The 20420-nt window shown below is 39.8% G+C and overlaps 1 protein-coding gene across 1 annotated transcript; it reads right to left on the reverse strand.

Moving 5' to 3' along the window:
• Positions 1–612: 612 nt before the first annotated feature.
• Positions 613–10797, reverse strand: AREG (amphiregulin). The gene is made up of 5 exons (XM_036762579.1): positions 10725–10797; positions 8569–8784; positions 4331–4520; positions 3689–3841; positions 613–706 (listed from the first exon to the last, which is right to left on the reverse strand). The coding sequence occupies exons 1-5, from the start codon at positions 10795–10797 to the stop codon at positions 613–615; spliced, it is 726 nt and encodes a 241-aa protein (XP_036618474.1).
• Between the last annotated feature and the right edge of the window lie 9623 nt (positions 10798–20420).

The following is a 20420-nucleotide window of genomic DNA, read 5'->3' on the forward strand; positions in this document are numbered from 1 at the left end:
CCCTACCCCCTGGACTAGGGTATAAGTAACAAGGAGATGATAAGAAACAATTATTTCCATTTTTAACAAGGAAGCATGCCTAATTTAACAGCATAGAACCAGGAGAAAACTAGTCCTGAATATTGGCAAGTTTGTATAGAATCTCCCCATACAACAGTGTTCTAGGTTAAAATGGCAGGTCTCACTTTCTCTTCCCACAGACATTTATTTAGTGTCTTGTTTCTGGAAGCTTACCCTGGACTCAATTCAATACCATGTAGTCAAGAGCTCTCATTCAAAACTGCTGCTACCCACATTAATACTCTTAGTTCCAAGTAGATGAGAATATGATACTTTCTTTGCTGAATCTTTCTCAAGTACAAAGAACCAGAGCAGTCTTCTTAAAATTGTGATGAGACCAGGCAGAACTTGAGCCCAACCCACCATGGGATGCTCCACCTTGAGCGTAGGAATTAGGCCTGACTACCTCTGCCATCGTTAACTAGTCTATCTGTACATGAGAATAATTTTTTTGTTTAAATGTGCACCTCATTAGGTATTTTTCACCTTCAAACAGATGAATATATTAAAAGTAATCCCATGTAAAAACACAGACCTGTAAGCCACTTTCAGCTAGACGCTCATGGTCCCATTTCCATTTTCCTGCTTAAGGTGCTTTCTTTCTTCAGCTTCTTGGTCACGAGCATTGGAATGTGCTTTCTGAAGCCTGTGGAAAACAAAAATATTTCATTGTATTTGATGGTTCTTTATTCTATTTCTACACAGTTATGGTGGGGAATCAGGAAGACTCACGTTCATGAGTTCAAATCTGGCCTCTGACACTTAATAGCTATGCGACCCCAGCCAAGTCACTTAACCCTGCCTCAGTTTTCTCAACTGTAAAATAGAGATACCAATAGCATCTACTTCCCATGGTGTTGTGAGGATCAAATACACTAATATTTATAAAGCACTTACTATAGTGTCTAGCATATAGTGAGTGTTTAAGAATTGCGCTTGAAGAAAATTACTTTGGCAGCTGTGTGGAGGATGTTTTGATGTGGGAGGAAAGAGACTTGAGGCAAAGAGACCAGTTGGGGCCATTACAACAGTTCAGGAGAGAGGTGAAAAGGACCTGAACTATAAATGCCTTTTGTTGAAGATAAAGAAGAGAATATAAGGGGATAACGTCCATTTTTGAAGGGAAGCAGATTTTTTGCCTCCAGCCTTCTCATTTAAATAAAAGCTATTTGCATGGTTGCATCTTGTCTAAAGATTTTTCTCTGTCTAGTTTGAAATATTAGCAGAAAAAAAAAATCAGACTCTAGCTATATACACAGCAACCTTCGATTTAACCTCTAATTTGATGTGAGTAATAAAACAACATTGGGTGTCATTTCATCATCCTTTGTAATCAAATCAAGATTTGCATATGCAATAACAATAAACAGTGACCGCAAAAGAGGAGTGCTTCATTTCCTGAATGGCAGGAGTGGTGCGGTACATATATACACATAATGCACTTGTCGAAGTAATTTCTGAGACTTAACATTTAGGCTCATGAATCCATAATGTTTCCCAAGCTCCTTTAGCAATAGCATGAATCACCATGTTGAATATTTAGCGATCTACTTCCCTGACAGTAACTTCACTTGGCCAGAATAATAAATGTTGTTATCCCTAAAAACAACTAACTAGAATCTAAGAGTATGACCCTTTCAGTCACTTTTCAGTCATGTCTGACTTTTTGTCACCTCATTTTGGGTTTTCTTGGCAAAGATATTGGAGTGGTTTGCCATTTCCTTCTCCAGCTCATTTTACAGATGAGGAAACTGAGGCAAACAGTGCCTAGGGTTACACAGGTAATAAATATCTGAGGCTAGATTTGAACTCAGGCCTTCCTGACTTCAGGCTGGGTACTCTGTCCATAGTGCCACATAGCTGACTGTGGAGAGGACAGCTTCCTAAAATAAATCCCTTGTCTTTTGTTATTGTCAAATTACTGGAGATTGTAGGATTATAGATCCAGTAATGTGAGGGACCTCAGAAGCCATGTAGTCCAATCTTTTCATTTTAAAGATGAAGAAACTAAGGCCCAATGAGACTGTGACTTGCTACTGTGACTTGCCCAAGCAGTAAATGCCAGAAATGAGATCTAAATCCAGGTTTTCTCTCCTCTTGAGTTACAGCTCTTTCCATTGCACCACAATTGATTTAGACTCAGTTAAGACTCTGAAGGGTCAGACCAGCCCCCTAATTTTGTAGGTGAGGAAACTGAGATCTACAGAGAATAGGTGACTTGGCCAGGTTCACCCAGCTAGTAAGTGTCTAAAGGGTTATTTGAACCCAGGTTTTTACGACTCTGAGTCAAGCACTAGATGCATCCAGGGTAATGGCAGCAGGGAAATCCAAGCTAGGCTAATTTCCATTGCATTTGTTCCTCACCTCCCTACCCTTCCCTCTAAGAGTAAAGGAGGTTGATGTAGGTTGAGTACCTTCTGAAATTGCTAAATACAATAATAATAAGATAAGGTATGATACACAAACAAATCAGATGTGGCTCCCTAAATTTTTTTAGAGAATGACATTCCAATAAAACCCTATGTTAATAGTCGTATAAATGCCAGTTTGATACTTTGCACCAAACTCTGTGTTCCCCACACCCCCCTCCCCCAATCAAGTTATTTAGGTCTTTGTTATCCAGTCCCAGCTAAAATCCCACCTTCTACAGGACACCTTTCTTGATCCCCTCCTCTACGCTAGTACCTTCTCTTGAGATTACCTGAAAGATACCCTGTATATATTGTTTATTTAGAGCAGCTAGGTGGCACAGTGAATAGAGGGCTAGACCTGGAGTCATGAAGACTCATCTTCCTGGGTTCAAATCTGACCTCAGACACTTACTGTCTGACCCTGGGCAAGTCACTTAACCCTGTTTGCCTCAGTTTCCTCATCTGTACACTCAGCTGGAGAAGGAGATGGCAAACCACTGTGGCATTTTTACCAAGGTAACCCCAAATGAGGTTATGAAGAGTTGGGCATGACTAAGAGATGACTCAGGGGGGCAGGTACACATAGTTGTACACCAGCACCCCTTCTTTTCTCAGGAGAACAGAATGTCCAGCCTCGGGGTTCCAGAGTCAGACATGACTGGAAAACAACTCAACAACAATATGGTTGTTTGCATGTTGTCTTATCTCTCCCCTCCCCCACAATTAGAGTGTGAGCTCCTTGAGAGCAGGGGCTGTTTCTGACTTTCTTTGTAGCTTAAGCCATTAATACAATTTCTGGCGGATAGTAAGTGCTTAATAAATATTTGTTGACTTGATTCTGGAGAGAAAGAAATCCCTTTAGATGCTTTCAAAGGTTTGCATGGAAGCAGGATTTCTTTTTTTCAGTACTGGAAACCTTTGTGATTGGGGTCGTAGACAGGTGTATAGCAACAGCCAATCAGTATTCTATATTTCCTTCAAATAGCATTATACACTTAATTTTCACGATAGTCCAAATGTCATTACAATTCATGCAGATGCTGTTAATAGATGGTTCACTTTTATGTCCAAAGTCATGAAACAAGACTTAAGCACTATGACTTACTCATGAACACATTTCTGACACAATCCAACAATAAGTCCTGGGAGTGGCCTTGGGAAAATTGTCTCCTCTTCTAGAGGTTCTGAAACAGGGATTTACATACTGCCATACTTACTGGATGGTAATGATGACAATCGCTGAGAAGCAAAGAAGAGAAAGAAGAGCCGTCACGACGGCCAGTGCTGTGACAGAGTGACCTCCATCTCCCATGCTATGAGTCTTCATTGATTGCTCCCCACACCGTTCACCAAAGAAATCCTGATGACAACTACAAATAACCCACAAGCAAATGATGTCATTCAGATTGAAAAGTCAACTCCATCATATTCTCTACAAAGTCTCTCAAGTCTTGGAAACATGAATTCAAACATAGTTTAGAAGGGAAGGCATATTACTACCCTACAATGCCATGCTGTATATTAGAATGTCTATCAATAGTAGAACAAGTTGAGATTAGTTTGGGTGTGATATTCCAAGAAGACACACCTTTTTATTCTTCATGTTCTAGTTTATGACCTACTGATGAGTTCAATGATTTGTTATGCAGCTTAAAAATACTATCACTTAATTTGCATGACAGATAATTTTTCAATGGAGAAATATGAAAAGCATGAGCAGGACTATTTTTTTTTCTTTTGGGAAAAATATTGACACATATTAAAGTGATGGGTTACTCTGAAAAGCAAAGTGGATAGTCAAGGATCTCTGTCTTGGTTTATAAGAAATGCAAACATTAACATGGCATAGAACAACTTACTTGCAAGTCACTGCTTTTAGGCTTTCTATGTATTTGCATTCCCCATGAATGCAATAATTTTTGTATTTTTCATCACATGGATTAGCCATCTTTTTGGGTTTTCTCTTTCTGCCTTTATTTTTCTTTCTTCTAGCCTTGGGGTTTTTTTCACTTTCTGTTCCATTTTTCTTGGGTTTAACTAAATGTCCAACTGGAGAAAAAAAAAAAAGGAAGTTTTGTTAATGGAAATGTTCCTGTTTACATTTTGAGGTACAAGAAGAAAAGACACTATACTAGTGGTTCTTTCAAATGAACAATGTCCATGCCTTGTGAAATTTAAAATCATCTATAGGTACCTGAAATATATAAATAATTAGCCCTCCCCCCAAAAAAAGAACAGGAGCACAATATTTTAAAATCATATCTTTACAATATTCCAGTTTTATAGCCAAGGAATTAATTCTTCTATTGGATACTTTCAGTTTTCAGATTACTACTAGTAGTAGGAATCATGCTTTTTGACTAAGAGAGACCCCTAAATGATTTTGGTAATTAGCAGGACTAGAAGAACCTCATTCATCATCATGGAGTCCAATGTCCTCAATTTACAGATGAGGAAAGAGACGTAGAGGTGGAAGGTAGTTTGCCCAAGCTCACACAGCTAAAAAGTGCCAAAGATGAAGTCTGAACCTAAGTCTCTGACTTCCTGTTCAGTGCTCTTGCCCCTTCATTTTCATGAGCTAGAATGAAGAAAAATTAGGATTAAGTGAACCATCAGGGAATAAAATTGGACTTTTGTATAGACTTTGCCCTTATAATCAGGACTAAATTGCTGTGATATAACTTTACTGGATTATTTAAAGTCAGCTTTCTTATCAGTACCTATACCAACAAATGATGAAACCCAGAGTAATTAATTTTGTCACTTGTTAGGAGTTAGGATTTTCAAAAAAATGTGATAGGAGAGCAATTTCAACAATGGCCAAAATTGAAACTGTCAATGAATTTCACTTCTCCCTATCTCCTATGATGCCAGATAGTTGAGTTTGACTTTTCCCCATTCATTAGCTTTGTGTTAAAATTTATTTCCAATTACTTTTTCTAACTGCATCCAACATAGAAGTAATTCTGCTATGGTGTATGACCCTCTGGACTTTGCCCTCCCCACCATGTCTCCAGGTATGTACCCTCTCCCCACCCCCCACACTTTTCACCTCCTTGTGTTTTGCCCTCTCCTAGAAAGTAACCTCTTTGAGGCCAGGTACTTGTATTCGTATTCCCAGAACTTAGCTCTTGGCACAGAGTTAATCTATCATGATTATGCATTTCCTACTTACCAGCATACAGCATTACTGATAATGCAAAGATAGAGTAGGATGATTGGTTGTGGAGCGAGAAGGGGAAAGCAATATGAATTGTGTTTCTATAAGTTTCAGGATGAACTTATTTGTAAAAGCAATAAGTAAATCATATGGGAACAATGAAAAGGGAAAAAAAACCCACCATCCCTACCCCTATAGTCAATAACTTCCACTAAGGCCCCATGGAATACAAAGCATTAGATCAAGCATGTTGGAAATTATGCCAAGGGAACTGAAGAAAGCTTATACTCAAGGAGATGACAAATTGGCATGTTGCCTATCTCCTAACAGAAAAAGTAAACAACATGGAATCACAAGCCAGGAGTTTAACCCTAAAGGCTCAAACTCTAGATGAGTAGAGAGTTGGGTATGTAGACCTTGTCCTAAGATGCAAATTACAAACCAAAATTAGTGAACATTGTTCTATATAGCTAATAGATGAAAGAAAAGAGACAGATGATGAACAATTTGTGAGTCATTGAAATAGTGCAAGGGATGGTTAACCCCCCAGACATTCAGCCTAATAGTTTTTCAGAGGTGTTCAGAAGAATAAATAGATCATACTTTCTATGGTAAACACTTCTATTTCATAATAAGCTGTGATTTTAGAAAAATTCGCCCTTTTCCCACTTCTAATATTTAACCTAGGTAATTAAGAAGACAGCAAATTGTCATACTAGAAGGCATATTATTTTGTTATATTATTACTCAGAGGTCATTCCTCCCAAATCAAAAATTTTATATAAAGTAAAAAATTCTTACCCCACTTACCCTTTAGAACATAAATTCCTCTCCCCTTCCTCTTATTTGCTTAACCTCCTACCCCTAGAATCTGCCAACATAAAAACATGTGGTGAAGAAAGGGATAGCAGGAATGGAGTCCCTACCACATGCCTCTGACATATGTTTTTTTCTCCATTTATCTCAAACATCAGCTTTTGTCAATGTAGTAGTTGTTAGGCACCAAATGGAAGCCTTTGGGACAGCAACAGAGAATTAGGATTAAGCCATGGGCAGCTGTTAGAAGGCCATGGGCAACTGTGATGACATGGTCTACTGCACCCAGGAGCCATTCAAGAACAGGGTGGATGATCTCTTGCCAGATGGACCCATGCTTCAGGTAGAGACTAGCTAAAGCAACTGCTAAGGTACTTTCTAACTCTAAAAGTTAATGAATCCTCATTTTTTTAAATTGAAATTTCAGATCCAATTCCATGGGTCCCTATTTTCTCTAAAAAGTGAGTTTGGTAGTATTTTATCTTTTTACTTTGTTCCCTTGATTTAGAAAGGAAGTCAAGGGTCAGCATCCTGAGGTATGATGTACTTGTAGTAACTTGTAACGATCTATCTATCTATCTATCATCTAGATAAATACATATATGAAGATCAGCTTTTTATCTTTCAGGTATTTACAATGTTGAATTTTTTAACTCAACATTAAGAGTTTAAAATCTCTTGTAGCTATGACTATTGGAGCCATTCTACGTTTCACTGGCAAATTCTGCCGGTCATTTTCTCCAGACCCATTATCAACATCCGTTGGAGTCTGATCACTGCACTGCTTAGGAATGACATAATTATATTCAGAAGAAAAGTGGAAAATAATGAAAGAAAGACAATAGCTCACATTTCCCTAGGACTTTTGAGTTTAAAAGGGCTTTCCTAATAAAGACTATGTGAAGTGGTTATTGGAAATATTGTTATACCATTCAACACCGAGCGGTGAGGTTCAGAGACGTGGAAAAGATTCTCCAAGGTCACACAGCTAGTTCATGCTAGAGGAAAGACTTAAAGCCACATCTCCACATTCAAAATCTATTTCTATTTCTGAAATAGAACATGACTATCCACAATATGGCAAATAAAGTCATGGGTCAGAGTATGGGATTCAGAGATGAAAGGAGTCTTAGACAACATTCCAGTCCAAGTCTCTTATTTTACATACGAGATAAAAGATTTGCCCACAATAAGTGGTACAGCCAAGACATGGGTACCCTGGCTACAAATTTGGGGTTCTGGTCACCAAACCACACTGAGCACTAATTTCTAAGAAACTCCTGCTCTATTTCAAAACTGAGAAAGAAGAAAGCTTCAAGATCAAGCAGAAAATGCTCTCTTTGGCATTGAAGGCCCTTCAAGACCGTCCTGTCCCGGGATATCTAGTCTTCTCACACTTTACTCTCCTCCCCCTACTTAATGATCCAGCAACACCTGCCTTCTTACTGTTCCTCCCAAGGGTCACTCCATCTCCTGATTGTACCTTTGCCTTCACTGGCCTACATGACTCGAATGCTTTCCCTCCTTGCCTCTGCTTCCAGACTACCACAACTTCCTCCAAGATTCAATTTAAATTCTGTATTCTCTGATTGGTTTTTAAGGGTTTGCCTCTTCTCTCACTTCCACCCCCACCCCTTCCCTGCTAGTGTCTTCTTCCCTCTGAGATTACTTTGTATCTACTCTGTATATACTTTCTTGTTTCCATGTTTTCTCACATAACAGAAAGTGAGTTCCCTGAGGACAAGTGTCATGTTTTTGCCTTTTTTAACGCTTATTCAGTCATTTTTCAGTTGTGCCTCATTCTCTGTGACTCCATTTGGGGTTTTCTTGGCAAAGATACTAGAGTGGTATGCCATTTCCTTCTCCAGATCATCTTACAGATAAGGAAACTAAGTCAAACAGGGTTAAGTGAATGGCTTAGGGTCACACAGCCAGCCAGTGCTTAGCACACAGTAAACATTTAATGAATGCTTATGATTGACTACTGTACCAAGCCTGGGAGATAGCTACATGTTTGTAGCAGACCCACCAGAAAACCTGGTGGATGGTTTCTCTTAGGAGGATGCTTGGCAAATCCACATGTTTCTGTACCACATTTTCACTTGATTTTTTTTCACTCACCTTTGATTGAATCATCTATGATATATCCAGACAGTTGTAGGTCTTCCTCATACTCTTCATAGTAGTCATATTCAGTCCCTGAGGATACTTCACTTCCTGATAATGCTTCAGTCACTGAAGATAGCTGGAACCCCTCTGTGCTATGGTCCCCAGAAAACAAGTCATTTTTCTCAGAGTAAGCATCATTGGCATCCGATGTAGCAACATGATGGCACACTGTGGAATGGAACAAGAAAGTGAAGCAGGATTCTCTTTAGTCGTTCAGCCACATCAAGTGGAACACAGGTGTGAGCCTCTTCCTAGCCAATAGTCACAACATGTACACTACAACTGAGTCCCTGGTGAAAAGAGATTTACCTTCTGCTCACAGGTAAACTTGCATGCTCCAATGATAATTCTTTTATTTCTTGGAGGGGGGAAGGCAGGGCAATTGGGGTTAAGTGACTTGCCCAAGGTCACACAGCTAGTAAGTGGGTCAAGTGTCTGAGGCTGGATTTGTACTCCGGTTCTCCCGACTCCAGGGCCAGTGCTCTACTGACTGAGCCACCTAGCTGCCACACAATAATTCTTTTATTAGTGCTTTCCTTTCTGCCACATGGTGTGGTGGCAAGAACACTGGTGTGGAAGTCACCATTCTTAATTTTCTAGTCTTAGGTCAGTCACTTACAAGCCATGGTCAAAACACTACTATTTTGAGCCTGTTTCCTTTAGTAAACTTCAGTCTGGGGCTCAGTTTCACATGAACCTTTCCTATAAAATGGGATGAAGTCTCACTATTATTAGCTACCTCATAAAAAGGAAAGGGTTCCATAAACTATAAAGCACTATCCAAATATGAGTTATTATCATAGCAAATTTAGCTGGAAGAGACTGTAAGAGACCACATAGTTCAGCCTTTCCATCTTACAGATGAGGAAACAGTAATTTCTATTACTGCTAGGAGCTTTCTAGCTGTGCTAGCACTGCTAGGAGCTTTTGGTAAGAATAAGATTATGATAATATAAAAATGCTGTCATCTGAAATTATATTATTTTTTCTCTCCCTTTGTGGAAGGAAACGCTTCCAGCTATAGGAAAAACACCGAAAAGGGGCTCAAGATGTAACTGCTTCATTCCCAATGAAATTACAACAGGGAATGGCTCTATTTGCTTTCCAAAGCCCTTAGTCCTGCTTTTTGCTCTCAGCTAGGATGCTGAGTCTCCTTCTTTCAGGATCTGTGGTGGGCTCCAGCTCTTACCTGTTAAAAAGCCGGATCCTTCGCCTGGTTTCATTGGGGAAATGAGAGCTTGTACATATTGCTAACAGGTATTTGAGTAGTACAAAAAGCAATGGGAAGGGAAGTTACAAGATTTCATCAGGATTTCATCCTCATAGGATAATAGGCTCATATTCAATCTAGGATCATAGATATAGAACCAGAAAGGACCTCCAAAGCCTTATTTTACAGCATGGCATACAGTTGATAATGATAGAAGACAAGTTCCAATCCTGCCTCAGACACTTAGTAGCTATGTGACCCTGGGTAAGTCACCTCACCTCTCAGCCTCAGTTTCCTCATCTGTAAAACAGAGGTCATAGTAGCACCTACCTCACAACATCGTTGTGAAGGTCAAGTGATAAAACTGATAACATATGTAAAGCACTTTGCAAATCTATAAGTAGTTATAGTTATTTTAATAACAACACTCCATTTTAGGAAGTGAGGACCCAAGGAAAGTGAGAGCCAGGGAAGTTAAGCAACTTCTCCAAGGTCACCCAGCTAGTCAGCAGCCCGACTCCAGCGCCAGGACTTGTTTCACTGAACTAGGCTACTTCCTCAGTTTATCCACCTGTAAAATGGGGGTGCAGTCAATCCTAATGGAGAGACTAGCTATTATTTTTTTGCTCTCCGGTTTCATAGTCACTACCTGGAGCTCTTTAACGAGGTACCGAAATAGCGCTTGAAGGCAGCGTGCCCCGGCTAGGGCCAAGGCTCAAGTTAAAGCAACTCTTTGGAGTCTCACAGCCAGCTGCCAGCTGCAGTAGGCGAGCTCGTCTCGCCAGTCCCGCCTGCCCCGCCTGTCCCTCCCGGGCTGCGCTCCCAGGAGGGACAGAGCTAGGGACTAGCCCGTGGGAAGAAGGCGGCGGCTGCCGCGCCCCGCTCCCCGAAGCCTCACCTGCGCTCAGAACCAGGAGGGACAGGAATACAGGCGACGTCGTCGGTGAAGGCGGCGGCGGCGGCGTTCTCATTGGCCTCTCGGGGCGGCGGCTCCGTTTGTGGGACAGCTTAGAGGGGCAGTTTGGTGGCGGAAAGGGTGACGGGGTCCCGTCTGAGAGAGAGGAAACTGTGGTGACCTCCCTCTCTAGCTCAGTCCGAGAGCCGTGTGCCTGTCTCCTTAGACAGCCGTGCCCCTAGCTCCCTGGACCGCCGAGTCTCCGACAGCAGTTGGAGCAGCAGCAGCAGCAGAGGCATCAGCGGAGACAGCAGCTCTTAGAGGTGCGCGCATTCCGGAGGTGCGACCGCACCTGCGGCTTTATAAGTCCCTGGCGGGGGAGAACCCCGGCTAGGAGAGAGAGAGGTTGGGTTCCGGACGTCACGAAGCAACCCTGCATGGGTGGGGCCAGGAGACTTGTCAGAGAGAAAAGGTTGCACCCCAAAACCACACACAGACCTAGACAAGCCTTTCTCGCGTCGGAAGGAAGCCTCAAGAGAAAGCAAAATTGAATTATAGAGCTAGAAACATGGGAGGCAATCGTAGCTAATGATTGATTGCTCAAGTGCTTTATGGTGGGGAAAACACGCTACACATGTTAAACTCATTTGATCAACTTCTCGGAATGGTTTCCAAGGGATCTGGGCCGAGTTTCTTCTTCTATATCCTAGGGTGGTTGGATTGTTGTTACTTCAGGGACACAGCGTTGTACAGCAGATGGGGCACTGGACTTGGAGGAAGATCTGGCTTCAAATCCTGCCTCAGAGAAGTATTAGCTGTGTGACCCTGGGCAAATCCCTCAACCTCTCTTTGCCTCAGTCTCCTTATCTGTAAAATGGAGTGTTGGATTTCATGGCCTCCTATGTCCCTTCTATCTCTAAAATTTGATCCTATGATTCAGACTTGTGACCCTGGGCAAGTGCCTTAACCTCTTTTTGCCTCTGTTTCCTTTTCAGTAAAATGAAAGGTGGCACTGGACTTGATGGCCTCTAAGGTCCCTTTTTCTAGATTTTATCAATGATTTTATGATTGGTTCTATGACTTTTGAAGTCGCTATGAAATTGATTTACTGTAATTCCTAAACCCAGACATACCCTACTAATCTTTATTAAAAAAATTCAAAGCACTTTAAAAATAAATGACTCTAACAATGAGATGGATTTATTATGGATTCGCTAAATTAGAGGTGTTCAAGGAGAAATAGGATGACCACTTGTTATGGAGAACATTGGATTGGACAAATGGTTCTCAAGCTTTTTGGTCTTGGGATCCCTTTTACACTCTTAAAAAAATTTTGAGAACTTCCACCCCCTCCCACATGCAATGAATTTTTCATTTATGTGACATATTTATAGCTATATCCATATCCGTATCCATATCTATATCTATATATCTATATCTATCTAGAAATAAGATTTTATTTTTTCCAATTACATGAAAAGATAGTTTTAAATATTCATTTTGTATAATAGTTTGATCTCTAAATTTTTCTCCTTCTTTCCCTTTCCTCCCCACCAAGACAGCAAGCAATCTGTTATAGGTTATATATGTGCAATCATGTAAACATTTCCATGTTAGTCATGTTGTGAAAGAAGAAACAGAACAAAAGAGAAAAGCTATGAAAAACAAAAGGAAAAGCAACAAAAAAGTGAAAATAGTATGCTTTTATCTGCATTCAGACTCCATGGTTCTTCCGCTGGATGTGGATAGCATTTTCTGTTGAGTCTTTTGGAATTGTCTTGGATCATTGTATTGCTGAGAAGAGCTAAGAAGATAGCTAAACATCATACAATATTGATGTTACTGTGTACAATGTTCTCCTGGTTCTGCTCACTTCACTTAGCATCAGTTCAGTGACATATCTATACATTAGAAATGAAAAACAATCTAAGTATTTTTATAAAAACGTGGTTTAAGCCTTGTGGACACCCTGGAAGGGTCTAAGGGGTTCTCAGAGGTCGCCTACCGCACTTTGAGAACTGTTTGACTAGACTTCCCAGAGTCCCTTTTAACTTTGTTAGTGTGATTCTAAGACATCCCTCCATCAAAAAGCATTAGTCTCCAAATAGAGAAGTGATTTTCTTCCAGAGACAATATGAATGCTGTGGAAAGGGTGTTTCATAGGAGATCTGAGGACTTTGGTACAAACCTTAGCTTTTTCATCTACTGCCTGATAACTTCAGGCAACCCCCTTAGTCCTACTATGAACCTCCATCTTCCCCCCTGTGAAATAAGGGGATTTGAGGAAAGACATAGAACTGGTTGGTTGTGCAAAAAAATTTTTCTCTCCTTTTAAAAATCTTTGTTACAAGAGTGGGGGAATCAATACACCCAGAAATAAATACAGTAAAAACAAAGGCACCAATTTTTTGAAAGAAGAAAACCTTTTGAAAAATGAGGGGGTTGATTACATGACCTTTTAAATTCATGTCCAGCCCCAAATCTATGAATATAGACCACCACCCCACTCCTATTCTCTACTGGTGACCTTAAATTGTGGTGGCATCAGAATAGGAGGGATCTTTTTGGACCAAGGCCTTCCTAGGGTTCTTCAAGTCATACCCAAGGAGTGTGGAATTTCCTGCTCTGTTTATACCTATTGTCATTTCTACTGATGAATTTAGAGTCTAATGGAGTATTTAATTATTAGCCTTTGTTGAAATGCAATCAATACATTAAGAGGAAAAAAAAGGATGGAATTGAATCTGACTTTTTGGTCATGTGACTAAATCCCAAATTTGGATTGTTCTTGAATTGAGGAAATGATTGCATTGTTTTCTCTTTTCAAACTGTTCTCTTGACCTGAAGATTCATATCTACTCCTAATTAGTCCAGTAAAACAACTTTTTTAGGAATGTGGGTCACAGTGCATCTCCTAGTCTTTTTGTGAATATTTCTAAGCTAGTTACTTTTCAAGTGGTCCCTTCCAGTGAGTGGGCTAAATACCTCACCATTTTAGCATGAAATGAATAGGCTAGTGAGGAATCCCTTGAGTTTAAACAGCCCTTCCTTTATGAAGAGCACAGAAAGGTGAACTGGGGATATATATATATATATGTATATATATATATATATATATATATATATATATATATATATATATATATATATATATATATATAGTCATCCCCTTTTAACTGGTAAGAAAGCTGAGATTGAAGGATAAAGTTGCCATTGTTTGATCATTTTAGTCATGTCCAACCCTTTGTCACCCATTTGGGGTTTTCTTGGCAAAGATACTGGAGTTGATTGCCAATTCCTCCTTCATTTTGTCAGGCAATTGGAAGCTAGGCAATGTCTGAGGCTGGATTTGAACTAATGTCTTCCTGACTCCAGGCCACTCCTCTATCCACTGAGCAGCTGGCTGCCCCTAAAGGGGTTGAGGAACTTGCCTGTTTCACAGTAGAGTGAGAATTTTAAAAAACTATCCTCCCCTTCCCCCGCCCCCAGCTTCTATAAGTGATATGCTGTTTAAAAGTTTTAATTTCCAGAAATAGTCTATTGTTCTTGGCCTATCCCTCTACTTTTCTCTGGTTCTTAGTTTTCCCACCTATAAGATGAAGAAATTGGATTTAAATTACCTCTTAAATCCCTTTATTCTCTGATAGTCTATGACTTGATGGGTCATGAGTTCTTTGCTGTTATTGAATTGGGGCCCACTAGTGACCTTCAGGATCTGGTGCTGTGTTCTAATTGAAACTAGATCCTTTCCAGTGGAAATAGCATCACTTTTTTTCTGTTGTGACCTAGGAGATATAGTACTAAACTTGCCATGAGGGAGTCTGGAATTCAGATCTTGCCTCATATGGTTGCTGGCTATGTGATCCCGGACAAGTCACATAACTTACCTGTGTCATTTTCTTCATCTGTAAAATGAGGGTGTTGGAATTGATGGCCCTTGAGGTATCCTTCAGCCTTAAATTTATGAGGAGAATGCTTATACCAACAGACCTGGAAATCCAACTTGACTAGCTTTGAGGAACAAAGGGGAAATTGGGCATATATTACCATACAAACAGAAAGTAATCACTTCCTACTTCTTAAAAACTTCATAAAACCTGGAGTCTCTCTACATGAGGACTGAGCATTGGGGGAATTTTTCAGCTCATCCATCCTATAGTATAGCACTGAGTCACTTTGTTTGTAGCATATCACAATGTAACATCCCATGTTGTGTCAGGGCATTCTTAATCATATCCATGAGGAGGAAACCTGCTCCAAATGTATATGGAATTCTTTGTATTCTGCTCGCCGAGTAGAGAAGGGACAATTTCAAGAAATTCAAGAAGGATGGCAACCCTTCTTCATTTTAAGAAATTGGTGGTTCTCTTGGTAGTGCATCAGGTTAAGGGATCACTGGGGGTAAATGCTTCTCAATAAGATGTATTTGGGGTGTACAATGTGTGTCTTTCTGATAAAATTCTCTGGATAGATCCAAGAGGTAATTTGACCATATTAGTATTCATTGACAAAATATCACAAATTTGTTATTTTAAAAGATAATGCCAGGATCCAGATTTCAGGAATACATTATTGTTATTTTTATTTGTGAGTTGTTTGCTTTTCATTTGCATTGGACTCTGTGACCCCATTTGGGGCTTTCTTGGCAGAGAAAGGTGAATGGTTAGTCATTTCCTTCTCCAGCTCATTTTACAGATAAGGAAACTGAGGCAAACAGGATTAAGTGACTTGCCCAGGGTCACACAGCTAGTATCTGAGATCAGATTTTTAACTCAGGAAGATAAGTGTTCCCGACTTCAGGCCCTATGTTATCCACTGCACCACCTAGCTGTCCCTTACTTGTCAATGTAGCACAGCCAACTCCCCTCATCCCTGTCCCAAATGCTATTATGTATGAAACTATTCCTGGAGGTCACCTGTGTGACCTTGTCAGGCAAGTTGTTCAACTCCATGAATTTCTGGTGACCATTTTCAAAGTGAGGAGAGGTAGGACTAGATGGGCCCTGAGCTCCAGTTTTATTTCTTCTATGATCCTTATAGGTTTTCCTGGATGGCATATTCCATTGTTTAGGTTCCATATGGAGTTCTATAATTTTTAATTTTATTCTAGGAAATTTGACCAAAAAAGATAGATAAACAGATAGATAGATAGATAGATAGATAGATAGATAGATAGATAGATAGATGATTGATAGATAGATAGTTGGATGGATAGATACTGGATCCTTGAAAAAAAAAAGCAAATTTGCTTACAATGTACCACTCAGAAGGACTCAGTACATGGTGTCTAGTCAGAGTTAGTGACATCTTTAAGGCAACTATAGAAATGTTGAGATAAAAACCTTTAGAACAGGAGTGTTACCCCTTCAAAGGTACTGCAGAGTATTGCATTCAGGGGTATTGGAGAGGACAAGAGTTCGAGCCATTTGTCCTCCTGGAGCTGTGGCTGTGATGGATGGTCAATACAACACAGGATAGGACTGAGAAATCTGAAGTGCGTGATTCTGGTGGTTCTGTGTCCTTCTAGTTCTCATTTCATTTCATTCCATATTTAGAGCTGGAAGCAACCCTAGAACTCATCTTGTTCAAACCCCTCATTTCACAGATGGGGAAACTGACGCCCAGAGAATGACTTGCCCAAAATAACTTGTATAAAATCACCCAAGAGTTAAAAGGAAGGTTGGGATTTGAACCCTGGGGGTCCCATGTCTCCCCCCAGGGTTCAAATCCCAACCTTCTATGTGTGACACTTTAATTTTGAAGCTTGTAGAATACTTTTAAGAAAGGCATTCCTCACTAGGCACAACATAATTAATTTTAAATGAAGTAGTCAGTCAATAAACATTTAAGTGCCTACTGCATGCTGGGCATTATGTCAACGACTGGGGATACAAAAATAGAGAAAAGACAGTTCTTGCCGTCAAGGAGCTTACAATCTAATGAGGAGATGCCCTACAAACAAATATATACAAAGCAAACTATATAAAGGATGAATAGGACATGATTATCAGAGGGAAGGCTTCCTGTAGAAGGTGAGATTTTTATTGGAACTTAAAGAAATCTGGGAAGATCAGTAGTCAGAGATGAGGAAGGAGAGAATTCCAGGTATGGGAGACAGCCAGAGAGAATGCCACGAGCCAAGAGATAGAGTGTCTCGTTCATGGAACAGCCAGGAGTCCAGTGCCTTTGGATTAAAGAGTACGTGTTGGAGAGTAAGGTGTAAGAAGACTAGAAAGGTAAGAGGAGGCTAGGTTATGAGGGTCTTTGAATGCCAAACAGAACATTTTATATTTGATCCTGGAGGTGATAGAGAGCTTCTGGTGTTTATTGAGTAGGGGGTGATGGTGACATGATTGTACCTGCGATTTAGGAAAATCACTTTAATGGTTGAATGAAGAATGGATCTGAGTGGGAAAAGACTTGAGCCAGGAGGACCCACCATCAGCTATTGCAATAGTCCAGGTGCGAGGTGATGAGTACGCGTACCAGGGTGGGGGCAGTGTCAGCGGAGAGAGGAGGGAAAGACTCACTGAAGGTGCCACAAAAAAGCAGCCTATTGGACAAGTCCGCAAATTGCTCATAGCTTTATTGTGGGAAATAAAAAGCAATTAAAGAAGACAGGATTTAGGCAGAAGATCAAGTTTGTAGGACAAGCAATGAACACTAGAGGAGTTTGGGGGAAAATGACATCCATGTGGGTTGGGATGCAGTCACGGAATACTGAAACTGGTTAAAGCCATTATTGTACATGAGTCCAGGACTGAGAGCCCTAAGAGGCCTTGGAAATAGTCTAGTCTTCAGTAAAGGCTGCACCAAGGAGGTGACATTTGCACACAGCCCAAAATGATGGTGAGAATTTGGGAAAGAGAAGAGAGGAAAAGGCTATAAAGATTCCTTTTGAAAATGCATACATACATATATTTTCTCTATGTGTGTGTATGTATGTATGTATGTATATACATGCATATATTTACACTATATATATATATATATATATATATATATAGTTTAATTGTTTTCAGTCATGTTCAACTCTTTGTGACCCCATTTGAGGTTTTCTTGGTGAAGATCCTGGAGTGGTTTCCATTTCCTTCTCTAGCTCATTTTATAGATGAGGAAACTGAGGCAAAGAGGATTAAGTGACTTGCCCAGGGTCACACAGCTAGTAAGTGCCTGAGGCCATCTTTGAACTCAGGAAGAAGAGTCTTCCTGACTCCAGGCCTGGCACTCTATCCCTGCAGTGCCACCTAACTGCCTCCTATGTGTATATGTGTTTATATATAGATGTGGATATAGACATAGATAAAGGTATAGGCATATAGGTATATATATATGTATATGTGCATAGGTATACATATAAAGGCATATATATTTATATGCATGTATATGTACTATGCAAAAGCTTTCACAATAGGATTCCTACAAATATTGAAAGTATACCTAAAATTATTATATTTAACTTCAGGAATGTTTCTTTTAAAGATACATTTCAGGTCAACTCAAATAACAGACTCTTGATAAGGGATATAGAGTTGATGATGTCATGCTCTGAATTTGGCAGCTAGAGGGTGTAGCAGAAAGAATGATGGTCTCGGAACAAAAAAAAAAAACAAATTCTAATCTTATCTCAGACACTTGCCGGCTGTGTGACCCTGGGAATGTCCCTTCACCCTTCTCAGCATCAGTTTCCTAATTCATAAAACAGGGTTGATAATAAAACCTACCTCCTAGGGCCGTTAGGATCAACTGAGTGCTTCGCAAACCTTAAAATGCTATGTAAACACTAGCTACTATACAGTATGTCAAAGATGTTAATATTTCACTGTATTATAGGTTTTAGAGTTTAACAGAGGAGAGAATAATGTGTTTAAAATTTGATAATATGTGGGGAGAGGGCATTTCTGTTCAGATATAGATTAGACAACACAGCTTGCATTTATATAGTGCTTTCTGGTTTGGGAAAGACGTCCTAAATTTTGATCCTCACAACAACCCTGGGAAATAAGGGCTTTTATCATCTGTCTTTTACATAGTAGGAAACTGAGGCAGATATAGGTGAGGTCTTGGTGACTTAAGGTCCAGAACTCTATCCACTGCACCGCTTAGCTGCATGTCTCAGCCCCCTGCTGGAATTCTCTGATCCTTTGTGACTGTATTCTTATAGGTAACATCTTCTGGAATGATGCTGTATAAACCTTCAGATAGCTCCCTTTTGTTTACTGAATAAAGCCCAGACTTCTAGCCTGTCCCTCCAGGGGTGTCAGTATAAACATGGGGTTCAGTATAAATGTAGGCACAGAAGAAGAAGAGGATGAAATGAAATAATCCTTAGACAGTTGATTCTTTGGGCATTGGAACTCAACCCTGAGGCTGAGCTTCCTGGGTCAGTGAGAGCAGAAAAAACCCAACACAAAATAAGTAAAAAAATGACAAAAACCCCTCACTAAACCCATCACATCTTACATGTATCCCCAGATTATGCCATCAGCTTTTCCTGCTTCCCCATGACTCCCCTCAAAATCCCCCTGAACATCACCTCTCCAAACCTGTATTCTCCTTCTCTTAGAATGTAAAACTGTTCGTCCTTCATCTGTTCTAGAAGAGGACCAATTACATAAGATGTCTTGACTTGCCCATGAATGGGATTTAAGTGATCCAGAGCTGAGCAAAGTCATCAGCTTCACTTTCTCCTCCAGTGTCATCCAAGTACAGTGGCAAGACCAATTTTAGATGGCCCAGGATGCAGAAGTTGACCTTGGCCTTTCTAAATTAAGGTCTTTCCCAGGTCTTATGTAAATTCCCTCACAGAATGTAAACTCTGTAAGAGAAGCGGCTTTCTCCCTTTTTTTTTATTTGTAACTCCACCACCTGGCATTCACAGATAGGATTACTAACTAAGCTATCTATAGTGCAACAAAGAAGATAAAAAAAGATTTAGTTTTTTTTAAAAAAATTATGGAATAAAACAAGCATTTCCATGACATACTACAACAAAAAAATGATTGTACATGAAACTGCATATTTACTATATACAACTTGCTATTCCTTTCAAATATACAAAAAATTATCATGTAAATTTCTTTTTTCTTTTCTTCCCTCTCCCCTCCCCCCCTGCCTCCAGAGATGGCTACCATTAGACACAAATAGACACACACACACACACACATATATATATATACATATATATATATATATATATATATATACATACACATATATATACACACACACACACACATATATATGCAAAATTATTCTATACATACTTCAATTTGTCAGTTCTTTCTCTAGGTGTAGATAGCATCTTTTTTCATATGTCCTTTGTAGTTAATTTGGGTACTTATAATAGCCAAAATGACTTATTCACTCAAAGTCATTCTTAAAACAATAATACCATTACTATATACAGGGTTCTCTTGGTTCTGCTCATTTTGCTCTTCGTTATTTCATGCAAATTTTTCCATGTTTTTTCTAAAATCATTGAGCTCATTATTTCAAAAAGGAGTCAACTTCTAGAGGGGGAATGAGCTGAATTGTGATTCCTCAGCAGCTATTAAAAGTGAAGTTAGCGTGTGTAAACATGGAGGTTGATTCTGGGCCCCCATTTACATTTTAAACATTGAAACATCATATACAAATATAAGTTATTTTCTGGGGTGTACTGGTAAACATTTGATGACTGCCTATTTGGAGGAAAAA

The sequence above is a fragment of the Trichosurus vulpecula genome, chromosome 6 (assembly GCF_011100635.1).
Source record: "Trichosurus vulpecula isolate mTriVul1 chromosome 6, mTriVul1.pri, whole genome shotgun sequence".
Taxonomy (NCBI): Eukaryota; Metazoa; Chordata; class Mammalia; order Diprotodontia; family Phalangeridae; genus Trichosurus; species Trichosurus vulpecula.

What these genes read in the sequence shown, in the direction of transcription:
- AREG (XM_036762579.1), bottom strand. Translation starts at nt 10,797, where the DNA reads ATGAGAACGCCGCCGCCGCCGCCTTCACCGACGACGTCGCCTGTATTC. An exon ending in CATAGATGATTCAATCAAAG is followed by an intron (nt 4,521 to 8,568) that starts GTGAGTGAAAAA and finishes TTTTTTCTCCAG; the next exon opens with TTGGACATTTAGTTAAACCC. An exon ending in CTAAAAGCAGTGACTTGCAA is followed by an intron (nt 3,842 to 4,330) that starts GTAAGTTGTTCT and finishes GGTTATTTGTAG; the next exon opens with TTGTCATCAGGATTTCTTTG.